The sequence below is a fragment of the Mangifera indica genome, chromosome 16 (genome assembly GCF_011075055.1).
Source record: "Mangifera indica cultivar Alphonso chromosome 16, CATAS_Mindica_2.1, whole genome shotgun sequence".
NCBI lineage: Eukaryota > Viridiplantae > Streptophyta > Magnoliopsida > Sapindales > Anacardiaceae > Mangifera > Mangifera indica.
In genome coordinates this window covers 11,377,947-11,405,678 of record NC_058152.1, presented here as the reverse complement: position 1 = coordinate 11,405,678, position 27,732 = coordinate 11,377,947, and the positions used below count along the sequence as shown (strand labels likewise).

The 27,732-nt window shown below is 30.5% G+C and overlaps 2 protein-coding genes across 3 annotated transcripts; both read right to left on the bottom strand.

The window, feature by feature from the left end:
* Positions 1 to 10,058: 10,058 nt before the first annotated feature.
* LOC123198784 (protein ACTIVITY OF BC1 COMPLEX KINASE 8, chloroplastic) lies at positions 10,059 to 17,882 on the bottom strand. The gene is made up of 21 exons (XM_044613556.1): positions 17,200 to 17,882; positions 16,753 to 16,888; positions 16,347 to 16,513; positions 15,139 to 15,259; positions 14,909 to 15,009; positions 14,672 to 14,770; positions 14,079 to 14,189; positions 13,906 to 13,985; positions 13,711 to 13,780; positions 13,159 to 13,232; positions 12,974 to 13,043; positions 12,807 to 12,895; positions 12,122 to 12,246; positions 11,589 to 11,669; positions 11,440 to 11,500; positions 11,273 to 11,327; positions 11,091 to 11,189; positions 10,890 to 10,979; positions 10,739 to 10,798; positions 10,517 to 10,640; positions 10,059 to 10,433 (listed from the first exon to the last, which is right to left on the bottom strand). The coding sequence occupies exons 1-20, from the start codon at positions 17,710 to 17,712 to the stop codon at positions 10,524 to 10,526; spliced, it is 2,319 nt and encodes a 772-aa protein (XP_044469491.1). The 5' UTR covers positions 17,713 to 17,882; the 3' UTR covers positions 10,059 to 10,433; positions 10,517 to 10,523.
* A 2,029-nt stretch (positions 17,883 to 19,911) lies between these two features.
* On the bottom strand, positions 19,912 to 26,389 carry LOC123198783 (somatic embryogenesis receptor kinase 2-like). Of its 2 annotated transcripts, XM_044613554.1 has the most exons (12): positions 26,115 to 26,389; positions 24,808 to 24,936; positions 23,996 to 24,128; positions 23,839 to 23,910; positions 23,447 to 23,590; positions 22,337 to 22,408; positions 22,163 to 22,234; positions 21,943 to 22,055; positions 21,497 to 21,628; positions 21,077 to 21,418; positions 20,571 to 20,965; positions 19,912 to 20,452 (listed from the first exon to the last, which is right to left on the bottom strand). In XM_044613554.1, the coding sequence occupies exons 2-12, from the start codon at positions 24,890 to 24,892 to the stop codon at positions 20,138 to 20,140; spliced, it is 1,875 nt and encodes a 624-aa protein (XP_044469489.1). In that variant the 5' UTR covers positions 24,893 to 24,936; positions 26,115 to 26,389; the 3' UTR covers positions 19,912 to 20,137. The 2 variants fall into 2 exon arrangements, with proteins under 2 accessions (XP_044469489.1, XP_044469490.1); XM_044613555.1 differs by lacking the exons at positions 23,447 to 23,590; positions 26,115 to 26,389 and having other exon boundaries at positions 24,808 to 25,765.
* Positions 26,390 to 27,732: the final 1,343 nt, after the last annotated feature.

Genomic DNA, 27,732 nt, shown 5'->3' with positions numbered 1-27,732 from the left:
CACCATCAACGTTTCTATGAATTAAGTCAACTACCTATACTTTTAATATTAACAAATGAAACCCAAACACCTTTAGAAGTTGTAAAAATCAAACAGCACCTCAAATTTGTTTCAAAAGCAGTCAACTCTTATATATTTTAAATTTAATAAAAGTATCCCCAAACTAAGAACCAATAAGATATGTGAATTTTTTTTTTGTTGACTACTGTTATGTATATCTAGTTTTGATTATCTAAATAGGTACTCAAATGATATATCATCATGTGATTAAGTGATAATATATCATTATATGATTGTATATTTCTTTATATTTAATTCAAAATTATTTACTCATATGATAGATATATCAATTGGATACATAACTAAGTACTCGAGTACTACTACATGCACAAACAAATTCAATATAACATTAGTATGGTGATTTTTAGACCTGGCAAATAAGTGAGTTGGATCGATAAGAGTAAGGGTAAAACACAAAACAGGTTGAGTTATACAAATCATGATTTCCAAAACTCGTAACCAACCCTGCAAGCACAGGTCGACCTATGGGATACTCGCTAATATTAATTTTTCACTGTTTCTCTTTTGTTTATATTATTTTAATATATTTATTTTGTAATTTTCAATATTTTTCTCATCAAGTACATAAATATTCTATGAGAACGAAAATTTACCTCAAATTATAAAAATATTTTCTATAAATTAAAAAAAATTTAACATTAAATATAAAATAAATATTTATAACAAAGTGTTTAGTACTCATATTCTTTAAATTTGTTTTTTAACACAATAAATTTTTTAATTTTAGGGTGGATTTGAGTTTATTTCATATTTAAAAAAAGAAAAATATATTAAATTTATGTTAAGTATGTTGTAAGTTTGATGTTGACGAAGAAAAAAATAGAAAAAAAGAAAAAAAATAACAAATGACCTAAGGGTACTTGTGGATATACTCAACCCACCAACAAAAACTCATTATCTATGGATATGAGCTTAAAACTGATACAGATTCAAAAATCTCAAACTTATACTTGTTTTTAAGTAGGTTGTCTATAAGTTTTAAGATAATTTATCTATTTTATCGTATCTAATGATTTTATAACAAGAAAAATAAATAAATAAACACATCACTCTATTATAAACTACCGTATTATAATTAATTTTATTGGCATAATTTCATTCAATATAATATGAACAAACCTCCAAAATTCCAAACCTCATGGGTGTCAATCACTTTCCGCATCAATCTTCTTTGACCTTGTACCCGTTATTCAAGTATAGATCTACTATGATGGGCGTACTTGTACCATAACATAGCTCAACTAACGCCGTTAGTTGGCCTTGTATGCCTTCCAAGGGAAGATGCACAGGACGGTTCAACTATAATAACAAATTAATAATCAAAAGATTTTTTAAGGTAATTTCGAATTAATTATGGTATTTACAGTTGGAGGCCCATATATGCTTTTATTTATCGTAATTTTTGAAATTTTGTATCTCTTCAAATGTACTTTTTTGGTTACTTTGTTTTCAATTTATATTTAAATTTTTTTTCGTAACGAAGAACCTTATTTAATAAAATTCAACCACTTTTTTAAGATAGAACTTGACCACCAAGTTAGCAAACCCCTCGAAGTAACCCTGCTCATTCATAATTCATATAAACCTCATATCATATGTGCAACTTGAATTTGATTTCGAGCTCACATTCAAAAACTTAGTACTGTGAATACCTTTATGATTGTATTCTATCAACAATATTTTATGTACAAACTATTAAATATGATCAAATATAAGTAAATTTATGTATTATCGTGTGATTGAGTGATTTTGAATTAGAAATAATATAAATAATTATATTTCTTAATCATATGAGAACATGTCAATTCATTTGTATCCATTAGTACTCCCGAGGGACAAGTAACGCAATATTTTTTGTCTCCTCGTTTTTTTGCTATTAATAAAGTTTTTCTTGTCTTTCTCAAAAGTCTTTCATAGTTAGAGAGTTTGATCTAAGCTTGCGTAAGTTATATTACTACTCAACTTGGTTGTCTATCTGATGAGTCTATTCATCATTTTGACGACATCGTTTTACTATTTGACAATATTGTTTATTTTATAAATTATTTTCCGATAATACTTTCCATTAACTTAGAATAAGTTTAAACTCAAACGAGATATTATAGATTTAATTTAAGTTTAAGTCAATTTTAAGTCCCTTTTGAATTAAATTCATGAGACTCTAGGGTCAAAATAGTAGGTGATTATGAAGTCTCGTTTGCTTTGTTAGGTATTTGCCTTTCTTTTCAATTCATTGCAAACTTTCTTATTCAGCCAAAAGTTTGTGTCTCATTCATTTTTTTCACTTTCCACTCCACTTACGTAACATCATTCATCTTTTCCCTTTGGGAGCAATTTCTATAATTCCAATTACAATTTTTCTCTTAAACCCTAACTTTTTTCGTATTTATAATAACAATCAAATATAAATTTATCTTTTCGATAATTTAATTCTCTAATATTGGTAATATTATTTATTTTATCAACAATCTTCCAATAAATCTATATATAACTCGAGTAAATTTAAGTTGGATATTATCGATTCTAGCCAGATTTACATATAATACACCATGATTTTTAATATTCTAATTTTTGGTTTTGGACATGAGATAAAATATAATTTTAAACATGTTTTTTCATTGAAATATTTTCAAAAACAGCTTTCAAATACAATCTTATCAACCATTCAAAATTTAAAATTATTTATTTTTTTAATTATTTCCTTATTAAAATTTTGTGGGCTTCATATTGGGTTTGGTTGGTGCTCTTTGGGGCCCAATAAACTTCCAACCAACTACATACGTGGCAGTGTGTGCGTCCGCAGGTGTATGATTGGCAATGGACTTTTTTCAAAACATTTTAAAGGCATTTCTTTTGAGAAAAATATTTAAAGTTTAATTTTCCAAATAAAACGTTTTTTTTTTTTTAAATTTTTACTCTATTTTAAAGTTAGATTACATTTTTTACCTTATTTAATTTTAAATCTAAATAAAAATATTATGATATTAACAATCAACTTATAATTAATAAAATTAATGTTATCACGTCGACATTAAGGTTAATAAGTAAATATTTAATATTAATTTATAATAGGCCGTAATCGTTATAAGTTTAGAGCCATTGTCTCTAGATTAAAGTTACACATCGGAGCGAATGAGATTATAATGAATTAATAATGTATAAAAAATAAAAAAATTAATATTTAATTTTTAAAATACATAAATAAAGGTAGATCTATCTATGTAGCCTATAAGGCATGTTAAGAGATATAATCTCGAAGAAAATTTTGATATTTTTTTAATTAGTGGAGAAATATAAATAAATAAAATTTCATTATATGGAAAACCATTTTCAATGTAGAATATTTTCCATTTTAATTCAATAATAATCAAAATATGCTCTATTTTACCTTTTTCCACCTTCTAATTAGCAATTAGTTACAAATATTTAGTTGAATAAAAAATTTATATTAAAAATCTTGATATAAATGATGTAATGAACCATATAAAATAACAATAAAATTATATGTACATATTTTTTATACATAATTTTGATATATAGATAATATGTTATCATGTAATTAGATGATTTTGAATTAAAAATAAAGTAACCTCTAATCACATGATTAGGGATGGCAATGGGAAGGGGCGAGGAGGGGATCTCAGTCCTATCCTCGTTACGGGGATGACAAAGATTTTTCATCCCTTTCTAGCAAAAAAAAAATTCTTTCCCCATCCTCTTGGGAAAAAAACTCCTCCCTTTATCTACGGGAATCCCCTCTTTCATATACTTTAAATACAACATAAATATATTAAATAACAAAATTAACTAAAATTAAAATCAACTCACTATTTCAAATGTTACAAATATTATATATTAACTGTTTTAATATGTATAATATAAATTTGAAAAACATAAATAATCTAAAACTAAAATGATATGTTAGTATTTTAAGTAAATATATTAATATAAAAAAATGAGGATAGGGATGAGACACATGTATCCCAATCTCTCGATTGTGAGGATTTTTTTCGTCCTCGTCATCTTCCCCATTTTTATCAAAGAATCTCATCCCCATTAGGGTCGAAGCCTCTAAATTCGAACCGAAATTATCATCTCTACACATGATGATACATTATCCATATATATAAATTGTATACAAAAAATATATATACATAATGTTGTTCGTCAAAAAATGTCAACTTACGCTTGAATTTAACTATTTGTAACTTTTATTTTAAGTTTATTAGATTATATTGAATCAATAAATAAAAATTTATATACAAAAATTTGTGTTACAATAACATTATAATAACATGTGGGGTGTGTTTGGTTTGGAGAATAGGAAATTAATTCGGAATTATATTTTTTATTACTGATATTATCTTGTTTAATTAGTCAGTTAATAGAATATTATAATAATATTTTATTATTAAACTAATATGTTAAGTCATATATGGATTTATTTGATTATCATCTTCTCTTTTGTTATTAAAAAAATACTAAAATAATTTTAATTTTGTTACAATTTTATTCTAACTTAATAAATTTATATTAACATATTAAAAATATTTAAGTATAATAATATTTTAAGATTTTTTTAATTATTAAAAACTAAATATATTAATTATTTATACATATTAGTTTATCCAAACATGACAATATTTTTTAAAATAATCAATATATATGGCAATGTTTTAGTTTTAATAATAAAATATTAACTAAATCAAACTCATCATGGTTACAATAGATTACGACAATGACCATACGTAAGAATCTTATAAATAAAGTTGAAGTAGATGACTTTGGATAAGTACAAGACACAACTCTTAAAAGAAGATTTAGTCAAAATTTGACAAGGACAAGTGCATTGTTTTTAGACGAGGAATCATCGGGTTGGTTTGCAAGTTGACTAGTTGTATAACAATTATATATAACATGCCTAAATTAATTTTTTTCAAAAAAATTTAATCGTGATAACATCAGCATGATGATCAAACTGCTTCATCCTAGTGGTTGATTTAACCTTGGGTCAATTGAGTTGATAACTAAAAAAAATTTTAACCATAGTTAAATCAAATTTATTATTAAATCTTGATCAAACCGGTCGCTCTAAGTCATGTGAACAATCAATTGTACTGTAGACCAAACATGTTACAACTCCATTGTCCCTCTATCATACAAATAAATAATTTATATTTTAAATAATTAATTACTTAATTAATTAAAAATTATTCTATTTATCTAATATTTTTTGAGCTATAAAACACCAAATTAGCCAACCCATTTTCTAGAGGCATGAGCTCATTGCCAAGGAATCAGGAGACAGGTCAAAAGAGAGCTTAAAACTCTCATTATTTCTCTCATACAAATAAACTTATAATTTAATATAATATTTATCTTATTTCTACTTTCAATATGGAGATTGTGCAATGAAAGAAACTTGATAGCTTCAACAGAATTATGAGAGGTCCAAATAATTTCTTTCACTTTCTGGCTCTTGTCTTCTTCTTCTTCCTCCTCCTCTTCATGTTTCTTCTTTTTCATGGTGGCAAAGAGGATATTGCCCAGGAACTTGTGCTTGGTGCTCACAATTCTGCCAACAATTTGGTGAGTTAATGTTGTTCCTTATCTCTATATCCGTATTTCATATATGTACATGTATATATACAGTCTTAGGTAGCACGAATTTATAATCTTACTGTATAGTTTTATATAAGGTAGAACAAATTAGAGATTTGAAAATAAAATTTTAAACTTTTAAAAGTTTAAATAATAAAAAATATGAGTAATGATGCAAAAGAAATTCAGTTTAAACCGGAAACTCCGAACTATTTATGTTGTACTGTTTTGTATTTTATATTTGTTTGTCATAAATAATAAAAAATATAATACGTGTATTCCTTGCACATTACAAATAGGGTTGGACTCGAGCTGAGCCAGTTTGAGCTCAGCTTGGTCGAGCCCAAAATGAGCCGGGCTTGGCCGAGCTCGAGCTGACTCAGTAGATTTTTTTTAAAAATTTTTTATACAAAACGACGTCGTTTTGATCAATATATATTAAAAACGATGTCGTTTTGATAACGAAAAACGAATCAAATCGAATCGAATCGAACTCAAGCCTGAAACGAGCCGGCCTTAGCCGAGCTCGAGTCGGACTCGAATCCAGCCCTGATTACAAAGCTCATGCCAAATAACATTAAAGAGATGTGTTTAACATTTAATAACTTTATTACTTTATTTAATCACAACAAAATAGACTCTCCTAATATTATCCAAATGGTCGAAAATATATAATATTTGATTAATTAGTGAATAATTTAATGTTATAGTTTCAATTTCAAAAGTGCTTTGAGTACGTTGACCGGGTATCATAATATCAATACTAGTTCGTTGTGTTTGGTTTAATTTATATTTTATTAATAATATTAAAAAATTATTAAAAAATTATTTTATTTAAATATCTTTAAAAATTATTTTTTTTTAATATTCCCTATATTAATAATATATTAGGATTTTTTTGTAAGTTGTCAAATAATTAAATTATTGTTTTCAAATTGTCATCTTTTTATTAATATTTTTTTAAATATTATTTATATTAATTGTTATTTTAATTGAAGAGGTGTATTTTTATATTTTTTTTTATAAATAAAAAATAAAATTATTAAAAAATTAATATTACTTTTGTCATATTTTAACACTTAACATAGATATGATAATAAGATTATCTCACCCTTATATATTATTCGTTATGTTACTAAAAACATAATAATAGTAATAAAAAATAAATTATCAAAAAAATAAAAAATTACTCATAAACAGACAAAAGTATTGAGTTATTTTAAATTAAATATAAAATAAATAATTATATTATTTAATTACATAATGACACATCAATTTGTTTGTACTCATTAATATAAAAATATTGTACATCTAATATTATTCATAATATATAAATAAATAAATATTTAAGGGGGCGTTTGGTTTGAGAAATATTTTATTACCAAAATTAAAAGATTACTTGGAAGATAGATTATTTTGATAATTAATGGGTATAAATTATTAGGTAAAAACGAGTAGGTATAAATAATTATTGTATTTGATTAGAGGTAATAAAAAAACACTTGTATATTATTTAATTTAAATGCCCTTGGTATAATTATTTTAAAATATTTTTTATATTATTTGTTATATTAATTGAAAATGAAATTATTTTTATCCTAAAAATTAATAAATAAAGATATAATTATAATAAAATCAATATTACCTGATAATATTTTAATATCTAAGATAGAGGTAGTAACCAGATTATCTTTATATTATTTATTACATCATTATCGATAATAAAATATTATTAAATTTTTTTATTTTTTTATAAATAAAATAAAATAATATAAATAATAAAAGATAAATACGCGGAAGAATTATGATAGAAAATCACCCAAATGCCAGCTAAGGTGGTGTTTGGTAGAGGGGTCCAAATGGAAAGTAATAAACTTTAAAAAGCTGATTCAAGGAAACCTATCCAAACATGTGGACCAAACAGATTATAATATAAATAAATATTATGCTTTTATGTTTAATTAATTATTTATGTTTAAACAAACTTTAAGTCACTTTCTAATGTGGAAGTTCATATTTTTATAAAGGGATCAAGATATTCTAATTTAATTCGATACTATTTAATACATATTATTTATAATATATAGTTTTGAAAATTCTCAAAATTATTGAGAATGTTGATTCTACATATGTACCACAATTTATTACAAAAATTCAATTTTTTAAATTCTTTGATTTAAAACCAATTATCATATCGATACGGTAACTGGGTTATCTTTTAATTTCTAAAAAGATTAACGTTATTTTTAAGCCCTAAACTTTGTTAAAATTTCAAAATTACCCTTGTCGTCCTTGGATTTTGTAAATCATAAGGATTAACAATTTGATAATAAGTAATATTATGTACACTTATAATGAATATCATTAATCTATGTATCAACAATGATTTATAACTATATGATTAGTTATTATTTTATATTTAATTTAAAATTATTTAATTGTATAACAATATATCATCGTTAGTACCTAATTTGATACTAATTTTAAGAGTATATAGTTTTATTGTTTGTTGATTATCTTCTTAATTGGGTCAATTGGCTTGACTTTTGGAGCATTAGAGCCATGACTAGCCAAGTCGAGCTCAAATGGCTTCTTAGTTTAGGAAATAATCAATAAAACCTCATAAACATTAGAAACTATCATGTGTCCCCTCTCACATTTCATAAAATCAACACTTAACTTTTTTGATCATGTTAATTTCGACCATTAGATTTGGTGGTTAAATTACGGTAAATGACTTTAAAAATATAAATAAATAAATAAATAAATAAATAAATATATATATATATATATATAAAAGATCATTTCTTTCATCTTGTGATTCTCTAGATTTTGACCACTGGATTTCATAGTTAAAGAGAAGAAAATTGTAGAGGCATGAATTTTTCAAATTTGATGGGCGATTATTGACGATTTTTCTAATATTATCTTAAACTTTAGGGAGCCAAGATAACCCTAATAGAATTTTTTAATGGGATCGTAAAAGATTCATTTTGATCAAATTGGGAGACCTCTCACACAAAATTTTCAATGCATTTAGTATCCAATGTTTCGTAGGCTTGACAAAATGGGTGGTTGCTTGTATAACTCGTGGATAACTTGCTTAAAAATAGGCATAAATTTTAGATTTTTGGATCAGTAACTGTTTTAGACTTGTACCTATAGATAATAAATTTTTGCCGATTGATCAAGTATGCTCGCAGGGCACCCATTTTTCTTTCCTATTCATTTTTTTTCTCTTTAACATCAAATTTGCAACACACCCAATACAAATTTTATATATTTTCTCTTCTTTTGACATGAAATAAACTTAAATTCATCCTAAAATTAAAGAATTTATTGTGTTGAAAACAAATTTAAAGAATATGAGCATTAAACACTTTATTATACATATTTATTTCACGTTGAATGCTAAAATTCTTCAAATATATAAAAAATATTTTTATAATTTAAGATAAATTTTTATTCTTTTAAGAAATACTTACGTAGTTGAAAATAAATATAGTAAAAACTACGAAATGAATATATTAAAATAATAAAAACAAAAGAAAAATAGTGAAAAATTGATATTAATGGGTAACCCATGGGTTGACCTGTATCTACAGTATCATATATAGGTTTTAAAAAGTATTACCCATATAACTCGATTTGTTTTTGACTTGTACACATTTTACCTTCATTCGTACTAGTCTGACCCACATTTGACCCGACTCACTTGTTTGTCAGGTCTAATTTTTAGTCCATCATATCTGCCCATGAATTTATGCCATAACATTCGAAAACATATATATTCGATCCATATGTGAACATGATTTGTGTGTAAGAGATTATTTTATAATAATTAATCAATTAATAATTAATTTGTATTACAATTGAAAATGACTTGTGGAATCTGATTAATCAATAATTAATTTATATTTTTCTTTATTAATATTTATTTGACTTATGTGCTTAGCATTATTCAATTTTCTTGTTAATTATTCTTTTGTAGATCAATAATTCTGATGCTAAAGTTCAAGAATTGCTTCATCAATTTTGTGGGTGGTTTGGCAATTAATACTAACTTAAAGGACACAACTTTTGTAGTCGATAGGATCATCATCCTTAATTTTAAATAAAAGCAACAATACTACACGTATCTATTTAAATACATAAATAAATATACATTTATATATATTATTATATGATTGCAAGACAATACGAAGCTAGTGACTTTAAGCTTATGAAAGGGCGTAGATTTACTCGGAGTGTCGGACAAGCAGTCCTGCTGTACCGAACCTCCAAAGCCCATGACAGATTGTAGTTAAAACATCTGTAATTGGCTTCTATTTTTAATGGAAATTGGATTTCTAACAAAGAGATTTTACAGAAAGAGAAAAAGGAAAAAAAACCTATTACAACATTATACAGAGTTCATGGACAACTCATTTTGCAGAATAACAATGGGTGTGGCTACACAAATTTTGCCAAACCTGGCCACAGGATTGTTAGATATATAAAACTCTACACTAAGGCCTTAAGACACTCATTTACTACATTTCAAGAATTCACTCTATTTCAATAACAAAAGTTCCTAGTTTTGTCGTGTTTAACCCTTCAAACGCATATCCAGGTTCAGAGGTTCTGCCCTGGTTTAATGTTGAGGAACGTATTTAGATCTCATCTTTATTTCTTTTTTAGAGGCTGTGAAGTTTCGTTGTAACCAGAGTGTGGGATGAGATGAACTTCCATTATTGCAGCTGGCTGTGAGTCTGCAGAAAGCATTAAAATCTGTAAAAATGCTTCATGTTTCCAGGGTGATGCATGACTACAAGACACAAGGAGATTTACTAACCAAATGGCTAAGCAGTGCCTGTAATGAATTTTTCCCGTTCGTCTAATTTTTTGACCTTTATGATTCCGATGAGAACTTGGAAACTGAAGAACGCACAGACAGTATATGCTACAATGGCTGGCGTCTGCAGTAGAAAACCAAAAAAATTGAATGTTAGGTACGGATGAAAAGCCAAAGAGGCAAAACAATGCATAATATCAGAAGTTAAAATGGATAGCTTACTCGAATAGAATTGAGATACAAAATTGTTGCAAGGTTAACCAGGCTTCCAGCAGCTACAGCCTGTTGAACAGTCAAAGAAATAATCATAGATATGTTATTTTGGCTCATAACAAATGAATAAGTTAATCAAATACAATGAGCTGGGACTTACGCTCCCCACAGTCTTCTGAACAGCTGCAACGCGTTGAAATGCTCTTTCAGACTCCAAGGTTCGAACTCGAAGCTTCAAATCACCTTGCTCCTATAAATATTGTTCAAAGAAGTTGGTGAAATCAACTTAAGCTTCACATTGACAACACAACTAATATAAACCATTTAAACTAAAAGTGCAGAAAGTAATACCAAACCCTACCAATCGCTGGATAGTCTCTGCAAGCTTTTCAACTCTATCAGCCTGTCTAAATAAATTGTAGAATGCACGGGATTGCCGGTCCCATCTGTTTCTGAAATCCTGTAATGTTTAGATGATAGATAATGAAAACAGAACCTTATTTAACAGTATATCGAATAACAGTAGAGGCAGAGATGTTTTGCCTTTAAGATAACTTCAACACCAGCTTCACGAAATTTCAGCAATTCTAACGCATAGCTACAAAAAGAAGCAATTTATTTCAGATAAACCCAAGAAAATAAGGCTGGAGAAGTTTATAGAAGTTCAAATGAAAAGAATTAGAAAGAACAGTGTCATCTTGAACACTCACGGTTTTGCAATTTCAGTAATATCAAACCGAGGATCAAGACCCTTCCCAATGCCATCCAATACTGTAACAAGGAAAGTTACTATTCTGAGATTATTGTTGAATAAAGCAGTCAACAAATGTCAACAAATCCACATAGGTTCATACAACACCTGAAAACGCTCTTACAACAAATGTGAATGTAGCTGGAAATCGGAAAGGTTGATCTGCTGCAATGGCTAACAAATCTTCCCCTGCAGATTGCAACTAAGCTGTGAGTAGCAAGTAGCGCCAACCAACCTCACATCGAAGAGATCTACAGACCTAGAGGTTGTATACTATCAACATATATTTCATGATCAACTGATCCTTAACAATGAGGTTGAGTATCTCAAAATTCAGAAAAGAAAACTAAACTGAGGAAGACAACACAATTTAGTAACACATCACCAAGCTAATCGTACATATGTGCAGTCATCATTTATGAATTTAATGCCGGTCTGTTTATAGCTTTTAGCACATTTATGAAATTAATTTACAATAACTAATCTTCTTCATATGTAATGGACAGACTGTAATCTGACAAATTAGTTACTTACCTACTCCAACAATCTTAACACCAACAAGAAACAATCTGGTCTTCATAAGGCTTGATAATTTTTCATACTATTTTTTTTTTAACATACAAGTCACACTAGTCAATTACCAATAGCAGCAAGACGTTGCTTCTTTTTCTCTATCTTTTCCTCTTTGGTCAGTTGCTTTTTGAATCCAAGTTCTGCTGTTGCCATTTCTCTCTCTCTCCTTTGCGCAGCAAGGCGTTCTTCAAAGCTGCAATATTTCGATTATGAATTTCATGAACACAGAAATTCTTGACTGAAAGAAAGGAGCTGCTGTATTGTGTATGTTGGCTCTTTCTTCTCAGTTTAATTTGTTTATAAAATTGGGTTCAAATGGAACAAAGTTGCAGGACCAAAATCGTCCAATCAAACCAAGGAAAAAGGGGATCTATGCATAGCTGTGACATTTTATAGCAGCACAAGTTATAATATCACATTCAATCATAGGAAGATTGAAGTACAGGTTAACTGGCAGCCTCTTGATAAGCCATAGGCTAAGAATAAGATTGTTGTTAAGAGAGGCTAAAATATAAAATAAGTGCTAAAACCTCCCTGAGCATAACTTTGATATTATTTCTTGGAAAAAATGAAAAGAGGGGATAAGTATTTAATCTTTATCTAACAAATTCTCTCAACAATTATGTGAACTATTTTGAATATTATCATTAGCATAAAAGCTTCTTTTATAATAATTTTCATGAGGCAATAACTAAAAACAGATGGAGCATTTGAAAAGAACATGAAAACTTTTTCAATCTCCAATGAGAGCACCTGTTTAGGAAGAACTGAGCTGTTCTTCTTACAGCTGTCACATCTCCAGTAGGCACAAGAACACCCATTTGAATCATTGCTTGAAGGACCTGCATTACGGTAAAAGTTTCCGTAGGGACGTAAATAAAGGCTGACTTGCAGAACAAATAATACAGGGAGATAATCACCTTATCTGCATCCTTCTCATAAACTCCATAGAAGGTTTCCAAAAGACCTCCTCTAATGTTTGGACTAATACTGCATGGTGCCATGAAAGAAATTACATTTGCAAATCAAAGTCAGCACACAAAACTTCAGAGAAAATTAACTAAAAAAATTGTCCCAACAAATCAACACCAAGTCTAGAGAGCACCTTCCCATCATGCCAAAGTCATAAAAGATCAATCTTCCACCATTCACATCATCTACTGCTATGTTTCCAGGATGCTGTATGATGTGGAGAAAAAGATAAATAAAATGGCCATGTCACGCAACAGTGTGAATCAGACCATTATGTAATCATGAAACAAGGAGTACACAGCAAGTTCGCAGCAGAAAATCCATTTACTTGCATCATTATTTATTTCTGACCTAAAACTTAACATGGTATTAAAGCCAAGCTGACTTGGTGCTCTTTTATTCTAATGATCATATGTATAACAGATTATAGTAAGTCGGATATGTGTCTGTGATTGTATCTGGGGTTACAGTCTTGCACATAAAGGGGCATGTTCAAATATGAATAGTATTATTTTTACTTAAGGGGTCAAATGGTTTGCTCAAAATTATTGTGCAGTGTGAGTATTCTGCTATGAGTTCAGGCTTCATTTTCTAATTCCACAAATTTATGACAAAAGTAAACTGTCAGATAACAGTTACAGATTTATTTAGCACCAAAAATAACAGGCAAGCAGTGGAAACTCACAGGGTCAGCATGGAAAAAACCATGAGATAAGATTTGTTCCAAGTAAGATTCAACAGCATATCTACCCAACCTGCAGACCATTACAAGTGACAAGAACGTTAACTCTTTTCTCTCAATTTGAAGAGTACCGCTGAAAGCATGTATAGAGTAAAATGATAGTATAACACACAGAAATATTTTCGATATTGTCTTAACCTTTTCCGATCAACACCTAATTGATCTAAAGCTTGTATCTTGTTTATTTTGATCCCCGGGACATACTCCATTGTCAGAACCTACAGGGAGATACAAAAAAAAAAAAAATCAATGAAATATTGTATGAGAGCTCAAAAAGAATTAATGAAAGAGAATATTTCCAAAGCTTAAACCTGCGCGGTGGTGCACTCCCACATTATGGTTGGGACTTTTATGTAATCCGTGTCTTTGAAATTAGTAGCGAAATGTTCTGCATTCTCAGCTTCCTTGGTGTAATCAATCTCCTGGGAAATGTTTAGTTTCTATTAGCTATCACTAACATTAAGGGCTTATCTATTTACATGTTTTTCAGCTCACTAATAGAAACTGAAGTACTCATAACTTCAAGCAATAAATGGGCAAAATTATTTTAATCATGAGAGGGTTCCACCTACTTTCATCACACTAAACTATGGAAAACTACTCCTGACTTTTCAATTTAACAGTTCTTGCATGTAAGCATTCTCATTTCAGATAGAACTGACCATTATCAACATGTCATTTCTTGAAGCATGGCCAGCCTAACAATCTTCTAATATAACTCGACCATAATATATTATAGGAAAAACTCATTAAAAACGTAAAAAGAATAAACTCCCTACGAAAGCTAAGTGGAAAGCTTCAGTTATTGTAGACACTAGACTTTCATAAGTACAAAAGTAGATAACCTTTAATTTTCTATTTCTTTTATCTTCACAGTGTCAAGGCAATTGATTGGAAATCCTACCTGATATAACACACTTGCACATTCATCATAAATAGCAACCCAATCCCTCTTTGCACCATCTGACTTTGGGTCAACCTTTTGAAGATATTCAGCTATTACCTGTTAGTAAAATATATACAACAAGGGTCTGTGTCATTATATGCCAGAACTTAAGTTCCAACTTTGAAGTGCCAGAAAGTACATTAATGATGAAGGGATGACCATAGAGATAGAGTTCTAAACTAGTAAATAAATTACCCTCAGGTTTTTAAGATCAATATCAAAGAGATCCTTGAGACCAGGCCTTTGCACTTTAACAACAACTTCCTGTCCCTTCAATCTTGCCCGGTGCACTTGACCTGGAGAAGAAAGAAAAATATTTGGCTACTTCAATTGATGATTACAAAACTTCAGAACACTTAATCTGATTGCAGTCACATTCAAGAATTTTCCCAATCAGAAAGCATACAAGGGGAAATCAAAGTTACCAAGACTAGCAGCAGCTATTGGTTCAAAATCAAAACGATCAAATATATCATCCACGGGAGCTCCAAGCTCTTCTTCAACTATAGATACAGCAGTCTCTGAAGGGAAAGGAGGAACTTGATCCTGCATAAAGTCAGTAATTTATTACGGGCTTTAAGCATCAATAATTTTAGACAGACAGGCATTAAACCAAATATACACATAGCCTCTTAGAGAAAGAAGACAAACAACAAAAAGTGAAGCTCAATTCACAAAGCTAAAAAAGTAATATCAGTCCTAAATTAGAAAGGGGAATTAAAGGATAAAAAAATGATTAGCAATGAAAATCTTTTGGCTTAAAACCTTTTTTTTTTTTTTTATTGACATGTTTTAAGTAACAAAATGTACACTCAAAAGAATAAGTCTCAACATAATTATCTCCTTTCAAGAATATGTATTTTAATTATCCTGAAATGAATTGTATCCTGTTGTATCTTCTTACTAACAACATGACAATGAAGCAAAATCATATCCAAAATCAGTGAATTTTGTTTCTTTTCTGTGCTTGGTAGCTTTAATTCAGAGATTATCATTTCACCTTCAGGAAAATAAATTTGGTGCAATCTAGAATTAATACTTATCAAAGTAAAAACAATCTTATATTTTAGCACTACTTGCCATGACAAATATAGTAGCTTTTTCAGTCTACTTTCCAAGTGTCTTTCTTCTTTCCTAGATTGCAGGCTTTTATGCTAGCAAAAAAGCTTTGTTATTGGTAGCACAAAAAAGAACAAACTTTCTTCAACACTAATTATCTGGAACTAGTTACCTTGGGCACCTCCATCCAATGATATTCCGTGGTTTCAGGCTATTACTTACTTCAAAGATAACACATGTTGACGAAAGACAATACTATTTTAAGAACTTTTAAATTTGAATATTACCACAGAATAGCAACATTTAATATTACATTTCTAATGAATGACAATTCATTATATCTGGTGAATCTAAAATGTAGGCCAACAGGCCAGTCTTATGAAAGCTGAACAGAAAATATTTAGCTATTTTCTTTTCTGTCAGGGAAGAGATAAATAACATACAACTCATCTGAAGGATCATGCTGAAAAAAGTTATAGTTGACATTTGAGTAGTAGAGTTATACAACAATTGAAAGAAGTAAGCAGTCTCAAGGAGCATTATAAGTTTGCAGTTAAAAACAAAGAAAGTTAACCTGAAGTTCAGACAACTGATCGACATATTCTTGAGCAAGGATGTCCACCCTTGTTGAAAACTGCTGGCCAATTTTGATAAATGTAGGACCCAATCTCAAAATACTTTCCTTTAACCACTTGGCGAGGCTCTTCCTCCTAAGGGTTTTCTTCTCCTCAGTCATTCCTCCTGTGTACAAAAATATTCATACAATTAAGTACAGAGTACCAGAAGTGACAACAGAATATCAAGATAATCCTCTCTTTTCATTCAACCAATAGACATATGTACATGGACAATAAACTTAGAGATGTTCTTTAGCCAATAGAGAAGTCATTACATTGTTCAATATTGAAAGCATTCAATCTAAGTCAAGTCAAGTTACATTATAATGATAACTAAAGCTCAATCTACAAGAACTGACTAACCCCGATAGGTAAATTTCAGATTGTTTAACCATGCTTTAAAGATAAATGTCAGAACAAATCCCCATATTTCCATGGTCCTTTGTATTGTTGAGTAGGTTTTGAATCTACTCCAACGACCGCCAGGTGCAACAGAAACCTGCAATATGCATTGGCATAAGATAGTGTTCCACTAAACTGATATAAAACGCATTGTTATCTTCTACACACTACCTAACTAAAAGCCATCAGAAGACACTCGGAGCAATTCTCATGTTTCCTTTTTATTTTGTTAATTTCCAATTAACTTAAGCATTTGAATTTAATGATAACAAAGTTGATCAAGTACATTGTTATCAAATCCTTCGACTGCAGGAACTAAGTTATTCATCTAGGTTACTTCAACACACAAAAACAATGCATAATTAGCTTCAACATAATGTAACAATTCACAACAAAAAATATGTATACCTCAATCTGTTTCTCTAGCCCACTTTTCTTAAACCAAGCCTCTTCTTTCCCAATCTCCTCCACCTTCTTCTTCCTCTCATCCTCCTTCATCTTCTCCTTCAACTCATCCACCAACTCTCCCTCTTCAAATTCTCCCACCACTTCCGCATCCACTGCCAGTCCATTCCCATTCACATACTTCACTAGACTCCCATTTGAGTACCCATTTAAACTACTATTTAAATCATATCTTCTGGTAGCAGCCCCATTTCCATTTCCATTGAATTCCAAGCCCTTCAAGTCCTCGACTAGTTCATCCTCTCTCTTCTCCTCAACCACAATATTCTCCTCTTTGACAGCTTGAATTCTAGCTCTATAACCACCGAGGTTCAATCTTTGATACCTTATACAACTTCCACCCCAAGAAGGTCTACACAGAGAGAGTTTTGAGACATAAATACGGCGAATTGAAGAGGGTTTTGATAGTGAAAAGCTAAGTTCTGGCAAAGCCAAAGAAGCAGAACAAGAAGCCATTATTAATTTTTTTTTTTTTGCTTAAAGATGTGAAATTTATGAAACCCTAGCCCTATCTTTCATTGATGGTGATTTTCACAGAGAATGCAAAGTGGGTTTGTGAGTTTGTGGTGTGAGAGTGAGGAGGAAGAAGGAGAGGTAGAAGAAGACAATTGAGTGAGCAAAATAGAAATGAAAAATCAGAAAATAAATAAAAGGAGGGAAAGGGGTGGTGGTTAGAAGGACACGTGGCGCTTTGGAGATGAGTGTGGGGTAGGATTAAGGGCTGTCATTGGTTGACAAGCTTTTGGAGTTGTCTTGACCACAAAGTGAGTTTTGTCTTCGTTGAGAATTTTTTGGACACTTTTGGGCTTACTTGTATTTCTAAATTCCAAAAATACCCTTACTTCGCTTTTTTCTATTATTTTAATCTTCAATAAAATTCTAAATATTTTTGAATAATATAAACAAATCATTGCTAATTTTTTTTAGCCGGACCCTTGCCTGAGTTGGTCAAACGGATATAGTCTGAAATATAATAATCGAATTTATAATTATTATATTAGATAAATTAGAATTTTATTAATTATGATAAAAGCTTGAATCCAAACATTTCTTCTGGAAAAGCATCTATTCCAAAAGTGATCATTTTTTAAAGTGATAGTTTGGGTCTCGATTAACAGATTAATATTTCTCGTTTAGAGAATGAAATTTACTGATTGTCATTTTTTTCGCATCACTTGCTTAGGGTTAAGTCTAACACCTTATATTATCGGATCATATTCATATTGTGTTAGTATAAGTTTCAAGTCAAAGACCTCTAACTATAACTCAATTTGAATTAAAATTATGTAAAAAATTTTCAACCTTAATGAAACTTTTTAATGTTTAAGCTAACCTAATACAACCCAAATTGACTCGAAATTGTCTACTATTTAAACTCTTTTAAGTGTTTTTAATGTCTTAATTTTTTTACCAAATTATTCTAAGCTACTTTAATAAAAATATATAATATAATATTTTATCAAATTTATAAATAGTCTAAAAATTACATATCAAGACCTTCAAAACACATTAATAATCTTATTAACCAAATCTCGTTCTCACTTCTAAATAATAAAATAAAATATTTATATAAAAATAAAAAATAATATGAATAATTACAATTATATATATTCAGTAAAGATTTTAGCTCGAGTTATGGTTGAATATTTTAACACAAAATTTAATTTAGATCAACCTGACACAATTAGAAACTAAATCAAATAGTATTAATGTTGATATGAAAGTAATTCAAATTGATTTGAATATATAGAAAAATATTACTTTAATAGAATTTGATAAAGATAAATTATAGAAATATTAAAAGATAATATTAACAACAGTTAAAAATTATTATCGATTGTATAGAGTTATATCTTTATATAATTGTAATTACTTATATTATTCTTGATTTTTATATAAATATTTTATTTTCTTATTTATTAGTAAAAGAGTAATTTGGATGGTAAGAAAAATGGTTCACCTCACTAATGTTGGACATAAAAAACATGTCGAGGATGACAAACTTCGCATTGACGTGTTTCAAATGTTTTGACAGATAATTTTGAACCATTTGTAAATAATACAAAACAATATACTATGTGTTTTTATTAATAATAGGTTGAAAAAGTTTGGTAAAAGAATTAAAACGCTAAAAATACTTATGATAGTGAAAACAGTAAATAATTTTAAGTCAATTTAAGTTGTGTTGGATCGACCTAAATATTAAAAGATTAAGTTAAAGTTAAAAATTTTTGACACGTTTGAATTTGGGGTCAAATTGGAATTAAAGATCTTTGACTTGAAATCTAAACAAACACAACAAAAACATGACTTGATGACACGAACTATTAAGTTTACTATTAATCCAACTAATCCAATCAAGAATCGGTGTTAAATGTAGTTTAAGTCGTGATCAAAACACATTTTAACCATTAGATTGAATTACCCTGAGGTTGAACATGATAAATAGTTTCAAACTATGTTTCAATATTAGGATTGTTCAACCATTATGCTAACATCGCAAAACTAAAATCCATTATAAAATTTTGGTTAAATCATAGAGATGTCACTAGCCAATCGATCGACCCATGGATTGACCCTTTAACCGAACCACCACCCAATTGGGGTCTAAAAACATTAGTCTACACTATTAAAAGAGTTTTAAGACATATAATGTACTATAATGTGAAATTTAACTATCATTTGATTGGACAAGTTATGTGAAAACCAAAATAAGCAACTTCTTTCAGGTCACAAATGAAGTTATTTCATTAGATTGTTCAATGATAAGCATTAAATTGAATTAAACCCTGAAAGGATTTATATGCATGATTAGTGATAAGCTGTTTATATGACAAACTTACAGAAGAATGAATGACAAGTACCTGATCAAACTATAAGGTTATCTTGGACCTGATAACTCGAAAGGATGAAGTTTGTCGGTAGAGTGGACGATCCAATCAGAATTTCCAGGCGGGGCAAGTTCAAGGTCATGGTTAATTACCTCTGCCTTTTGCCACTCGTCCCATTTTTCTGCTAAGCCATCACCTTCAAGCATTCTGACAACCTCAGACATCTTAGGTCGATCCATCGGGGAGCCTTGTGTGCAAAGAAGTGCTACTTGAATGAGCTGCTCAACTTCAGTTTCAACATAGTTGTTCTGCAGGTCGGGATCAACAAGCATGTCCAATTTTTTCTCTTTTAGGAGCCCTTTAACCTGACAATTATTCAGACACATGTCAAATCAAGTATGACAAAAATTTGCTGTAAAAAGCAAGATACTTTACGATTTGTGTAATGGAAAAATGATCTGAGTTAATGCATAAAGTTCTCACCCAATCAAGCAGCATAACATCGTCATCATTTGCAAGCCTAGCAAGATCAAACGCTCTCTGCCCAGTGATTAGCTCTAAAAGCATAATACCATAACCAAAAACATCAGTTTTCTCTGATGACTTCCCCGTGGACAGATACTCAGGGGCGATGTGCCCGATGGTGCCACGTACAGCAGTAGTGACATGAGTATCTTTGTAATCCATAAGTTTAGCCAAACCAAAATCACCAACAACAGCCTCAAACTCTTCATCCAACAATATATTTGCAGCTTTCACATCTCGATGAATGATCTTTGGATCGCAATGATCATGTAAATATGAAAGACCCCTTGCAGAACCAATTGCAATTCTCTTCCTAGTTGACCAGTCAAGGGGTGGCTCTGATGGTGGCCGCTCTGCAGGAACATAACAACAACATCATGAATTCACCAATTATAGAAAAGTCAACTGAGCTAGAGTTGAAATATTAAGTAACACAAAGCAAATATAGTAAGAACTAACAATACCTCTTAGGCATGATGCAACACTTCCATTTGCCATGTATGGATAAACAAGCAGTCGCTCAGTTGGGGTCATACAGAAACCACGTAGACGCAGGAGATTCCGATGCACTGCCATGCTAATCATCTCCACTTCCGTTTGAAATTGTAACTCTCCACCGGGTGTCCGCTCTTCTTTAAGTCTTTTCACTGCCACCAATGTGCCATCAGCCAAGCGACCCTTGTACACCTTACCAAATCCACCTCTACCCAGGATGTTCTTGTTGCTAAAAGTATCGGTTGCAACTTGTAATTCTCGTAAAGAAAATCTTTTCAGCTGCCCTAAATGGACTTCTGGATCTTCTTCAGCTGAGAAAACATGCACCAAGTAAAAATGCAATCCAATCAAACATCAAGGTGAATTCCTTACAGAGATTTGACACTAACCAGGTACATCAAAGAAAAATTCTTGTGGTTTTCTTCGCCGCCAATATGCAAAACCAACAGCTGGAGCAGCAAAAAGTAAAGCAGCACCAGCAGCCACTCCTCCAGCAATTGCTGCAGTCGGACTATTTTTGCCTGAAATGACATTGAACAATGAAGTTCAGTCCTCTAATGCATGTTTGTGAAAATGAAATTGGCCCTAACATGTAAGTTTGAGCAGAAAGCAAATACACTACTCTCTCAAGCACGTTTAAACTTTAATGCCATTTATTATTATTTTTTAATGCAAAACTGAGAATATGTAATGTAACTAAAAGAGAAGTTACATTACCAGGTCAGATGCTAACAACACAGTATCTACTTTCATAACAGCATTTTATATTGAAAAATGATAATCTTAAAAAGAACAATAATAGCAAACTTAGGTCACCAGTGGTATGAGCAACTACCTGGAGAAGAAACTGTTGCAGTTGGAACAAATGGAGGTGGTGGAGCAAACGGTGGAGATCCAGGGCAAGGCTTCCCAGTAACAGGGCCACACAGATCTATGTTATTCGCAAAACTGCAATGGTAAACAAGCCATTATTTCATCACTGCACCATTCATCCAAGGAAAACAAAACTATAAATAAAACAACAATACTGCTTATAGCCTTTATCAATGAAAAACCTGATGGGAGTAAAAAGTGAAAATGAGCCATTGTCTGGAACAGGCCCTGATAGGCGATTGTTTGATAAGTCTCTGCAGCCAACATTGGAAAATGAATGTCACATCATCATAGAAAAATTCTGATGGCAAAAAGGAATAAGAATAACAGAGAAAATATATTACTCGGGCACTCACAAGACTTGAAGGGCTGTAATATTTATCAAAGATAGAGGTATTGGGCCTGATAGGCTGTTATTGTTAAGCCGGCTATCCATACACAGACATCCGAAAAAAGTTTAAGTTATAATATGAACAAGGATTATTTATTAATAGCAGATTTAGCACATATACATACAAGTGCAAGCAAGCATATACACCAAAAAGAAAAATAAAATAAAATAAAGATTAAGTGCAACAATTTTGTAAGGAATATTAGCAAGTTAAGGATCATCCAGTTGAACATCTACAAAACTTCTGCTTTTGGATGCAAGGTTCTATAATATTGATATGATCCAGAATGCCCAAGAAAACACAAGTAATTTCCAAACATACATTGAAATGCAAACTATCCTTGTAAAGAAGAACCAGCAAGTCCAGATTAGCAGGTCAGTACATGGAAGTGCAAGCTATATATTTCCAGTAAGTAGGATGAATTTATCAGCTAGTTGTGAAAGTTTTGCCAAAATTAACCTGTAAAAAATCAATATTGACCTTTAAATTAATCTAAGGCTCACAAACTCAAACTCTTTCCTTGCTGTCAATTAATGCATAGAGATATTTTACATGATATGGTGGTCTACTAAAATTTGGAATCTATTACTCAACAAAAGACTAGATTTTATTTAAATTACAGTAATGGAAAAGATCAATATATTTATATAGTTCTTGTTCTGATGAACTCACGGGCTTCTCTAACCACAATATTGAATTGCCAAATTCATTGACAAATTTCATTTTGTTCTCTTTCCTTTTGCATTAACTCACTTTAATCAGGCTAACAAGATCAAACTCTTAGTCAAAAATGTTGGAAATGATTTATAATCACATACTCAACATATCCAAAATGTAGTGTGAATTTTATAATAGTAGTCTCACAGCCAAATTACCAAGACATGATTGACATTTCACTTTTACTGATCTTCTTAACAACATAAAACAATTAGTACATATCTATATGTATGCTGCATACTTGTGCATAAAGTTAGAGCCACTGAGATAACAATAAACTTAGAATAAAGAACTAAACAAAGAAAAGGAATGACCTTAACTAAACAATAATCTTAATATAAGGGAAAGTGATCATACAGGAAACGCAGTTTCATCAGCTTGCCCAATGAATCTGGAATGGGACCAGTGAAACTATTCAAGTAAAGATCCAAGCTCACCAAACTTGTTAGATTCCCAAGAGCACTAGGAATTTGCCCAGTTATGTTATTACTATAAAGTTCCCTGTCATGTAAATATTTGTAACAATCCATAGAAGGAAAGTATTAGCTTTGGTACACCACTTAGTTTTGAAATAACAACAACTGGCCACATAAAGATGAAAAGATCAACTGAGGTTATAAAAAGAACCCACTCCATCAGCTACGGTTAAGTCAATGTAACAAATAGTGATGCAATCATAAAGAGCAGAAAGGAATGCAGGAATAGCCCATCTAAGCAAATCCATGATTTATCAACTAATAATGACTTACAGGTACTGTAAATTTTTAAGCTGGCCAAGATCTGGGACCAGTTCACCAGATAATGCTGCATTTCCAAGATCACTAACAAAGACAAAAAGAGATTTGAGGAACTTCTTGGCACTCACATGTGGTCATAAAAGAGATATTAATTAATGGAGTTGCTTACACTCTTATAACGCTGTTTTCATTGTTACATGTAACATGAAACCAAGTGCATGGGTTGACAAGCGTAGGGTCCCAACTCTGCAGGACATTGTTAGGATCTAGCAAATTAGAGCGAAGGTTGTGCAAAGCATCACCTGTTCATACAAAAAGCAACAATTACTCAAATGAGCTTATATTCTATGAAGTAGGCAGTTTTACCATATCCAAAGCAATAGATAATAAGTTCAGAATAGAATCTTGACAAGCCAAAAGAATTTCCATCAATCAAACGCAAAAGCAGCAATCAAACACAAAACGAGAAACAGTAAAAATGACAAAACGCAGAATAGATGTGCAATAAAACAAAATGAAACTCTCATAACAATAAATGATTCTGACTTTTAGTACATACATATATTCTCTTTATCAATATCCCAGACATTAAAGCTAGCTCCCTCCATTACAACTTCATCATCTAAGTTTCTACAAGCTTAATTTGTTGAAAATACCAGATCAATGCACGATATAACAAAAATAACCAAATTCTCCATCACCTAAACAGACTCATTATAGCATAGAGTAAGGTAAAAGTGAAGACCATATATGTAAAATAACAAGAAAATCTAAGCCATAATCACCGTCCAAATTAACATTTATATCAATCAATCTCTTCATACAATACCAAAAACCAAGAATCAATAAATTTATCGGCTAAGACTCATCATCAATAACAGAAAAAAAAAACTCTAAAATTACACAAATTTCTTCAAACAAACCCAACAATTATAATAACAAGAGATCAAAACGATTGCACAAAGTAAGAAAAGTGAGGACCTTCCGTGTTAGCAGCGATCTTTGACAAAGGATGCACCAGCAGAATCAGCCAAACCAGGAAAAGAGCAAGAACCCATTTCTCCATTAATGACGTTTCACAACTTTACTCTCGAACCCACAACATGAAACCTTCTCTATCCACCATTTTTAACCAAAAACCATACGACACCATTTATTTTGGAAGATGGTCCCATCCCATGTCAAGATAAGAGTCAAACGGAATGAAGATTACGAGAGACAAGATTGTTGAATGAATATCTTACTTTAAGTGCCTACTTTTGTGTACTTTTTTCAACATGAATTTATATATAAATAAATATAAAATTTTATACATAATACAAGATTAAATCTCACTTGTATCTTTTCAAGTGCAGCGACACAAGCAGATAGAAAGAGAAGCTGGTGTGCTGCGCCTCTTTTGGGCCCAGCAAAAGCATGCACAGCATAAAGCGAAAGGGACAGTTTTCTAAACCCCTAATCTTGTACAAACTAACCGGAAAGCCCACAGATATAGGAAACTAATAACATCTCCCCAAAAATTAGCACTGACAATGTTGACGCTGCAAGGGCGGATTGTCATCGGTGGGTGAAGAGTAGAATGGTATTTAGTGGGATTAAAAGGGTTTGCCTTTGTTAGGCATATATCAGCTGGATTAATTATGGATAGCAACTAGTTTCAATAGCAACAACTAATCTTACCTGTGCTCAAAATTGCGGATTACAGCATTGCAGATCTTTTTGACATCAATAATATGGTTTTTCTAGTCCCTCTGCCTACCCAAAAAATAGCTTTTTTATAGAATATAATTATTAGATTTTAATTCAATTAAAATATGAATAAAATCGTATGAACTGTATTTGAATTATAAACACTCAAAGTAAATCTATAGAATAAGGAATGTGGAGCTAAATAAACTAGCTTATTCATCCTTCTTACATGAAATATTTGTTATGAATGAGAATCCATTTTCTTTGTTATTCTATTCTTACATTTTCTATTGCTATCATATTCTAGTTTCTTTTTTATCATTTAGTATAAAAAGAGTTCTTCACCAAATTCTCAAAAGATTCATTTAAATCTGATCCAATATCTAATGGCAGGGCTTTTTAGATCTATTATTTGAAAGCAATTTTAACTCTATATCTTATAAGTACAAAGGATTAGCACAAAGAGGAGGAGAAAGTCAAAGAAAAACAAAAGAGATAAAACAGTTAAAGGTAGTTGATTTACTATTTATGATACTTATTCAGCAAATTTAAAATCTTTCTTAGACTTCAAGCTCTAGGCCTTGAGAGAAGCACTTTACCCTTTATAGTTTTTCTGCAGTTAGCTCCTAATTCCTCTTAGGGGGAATAGATGTGTGTCCTGCTTTGTTTTCACTTGATCCCTGAATTTTCTTCTTCACCTAAACAGTTGCATACACACTTTTGCTTATCCCTCGATCTTTATAGCCTGGGTATTGTTCTTTGAAGAAAATTGGCTATACATTTGAATTTATCAGAGAAAAGAGTAGGCAGGGCATGATCTCAGACAATGAAATCTTCCTTTGTTAACATGAAGCTGAAATTAAGAAGAGAATGAACATAATGTCAGACTTACAATATATCGTGAATATAGATTTTTTAATTGATGAAATAAACTAATCATTTTATCTTTTTTTGCATATAATTTATCTTAGACGGTAGAAAATATCAGAATTCATTCACGCATCTACTAATTATAAAATGATATAGGCAATGACTTTCTTTATCATTGACCACCACAATCATGGTCATGGATCATGCAAATGACTTTTGTGGTACATATGTTTTGTGGAAAATTCATAGTTTAGTGGTTTAAGTGTTAGTTTTGCAAACTACTGAGGGACCATAACATTTATATACTTGGGGGTGGCAATGTGATCTTGTCCAACACAGAGACTTTCTTGGTCAACGACAAGTATCTGAGATTCTAATGAACCAAACCAAACTAACTTCACAAGGGGTCTGGTTACTGGTTAGACGCAGTCTTCCACATGTTCATTAAAAGTCCGGTGATAGTTTCAAACTCTGTTCATTAAAGATCTTGTACACTATGAGTGGGGGCTGTCTATCCCCCTCAAATTTTTTATTATATTTTTGTAATGGTGATTTTGAAATATAAATGAAGTAAATAATTATATTCAAGTTTAGAAAGGAAATCAATTTGAGTTTAATTCAATTTTAGAAAATCAATTTGAGTTGATAGTAAGTCATCGGAGAATCCTTCGAAAAGTGTTAGATACGAAGAAAAATTTTATACTTTTAGCGTTTTTTATGAATTTATTCATATAAATATATATATTTTAATATGACTAAATAATTTTAAATTAAAAATTAAGTAGACAATAAATAATTAATTACGGGATGGATTCAAATTATTGAATTAGAATAAAGATCCGCTTAAATTTAGAAAATCTGACTCAAACTGATCGTTAATCATTAAAAAAGCTGTTAGAAAGCATTAGAGGTGATATCAAAGAAAAAAATCATTAAAGAAATTGAAAAATCATGGTAGAAAATGAAAATTTATTAGAAAAAATGACTCTGTCGAAAATTTTTTAACGACTCATTTGATATGAACTCAAGCTAGGATTACCTCAACTCAAGTTTAGCTCGTTTAAATTGAACATCGATCCATGCCAACAATAGAATAATTAAGATCTTGTATAAGTTGACATTACAAGTAAAGGCAATGCAAATGCAAATGGAGAAGGTGGTGGATGGATGTGTAAGCACTCTTGGGACATTCTGTGGTGCTTGGACCCTACTTTGTAAAGAGGTCATCTCCTTCCTTTGTTCAACCCTCGTTGAGATGCTCTCGGTTGACAATTACACACATCTTTTTATTTTTATTATTTTTATTTGATCTTTATTTTAATTTTAAAAACATCCATAAATTATGGT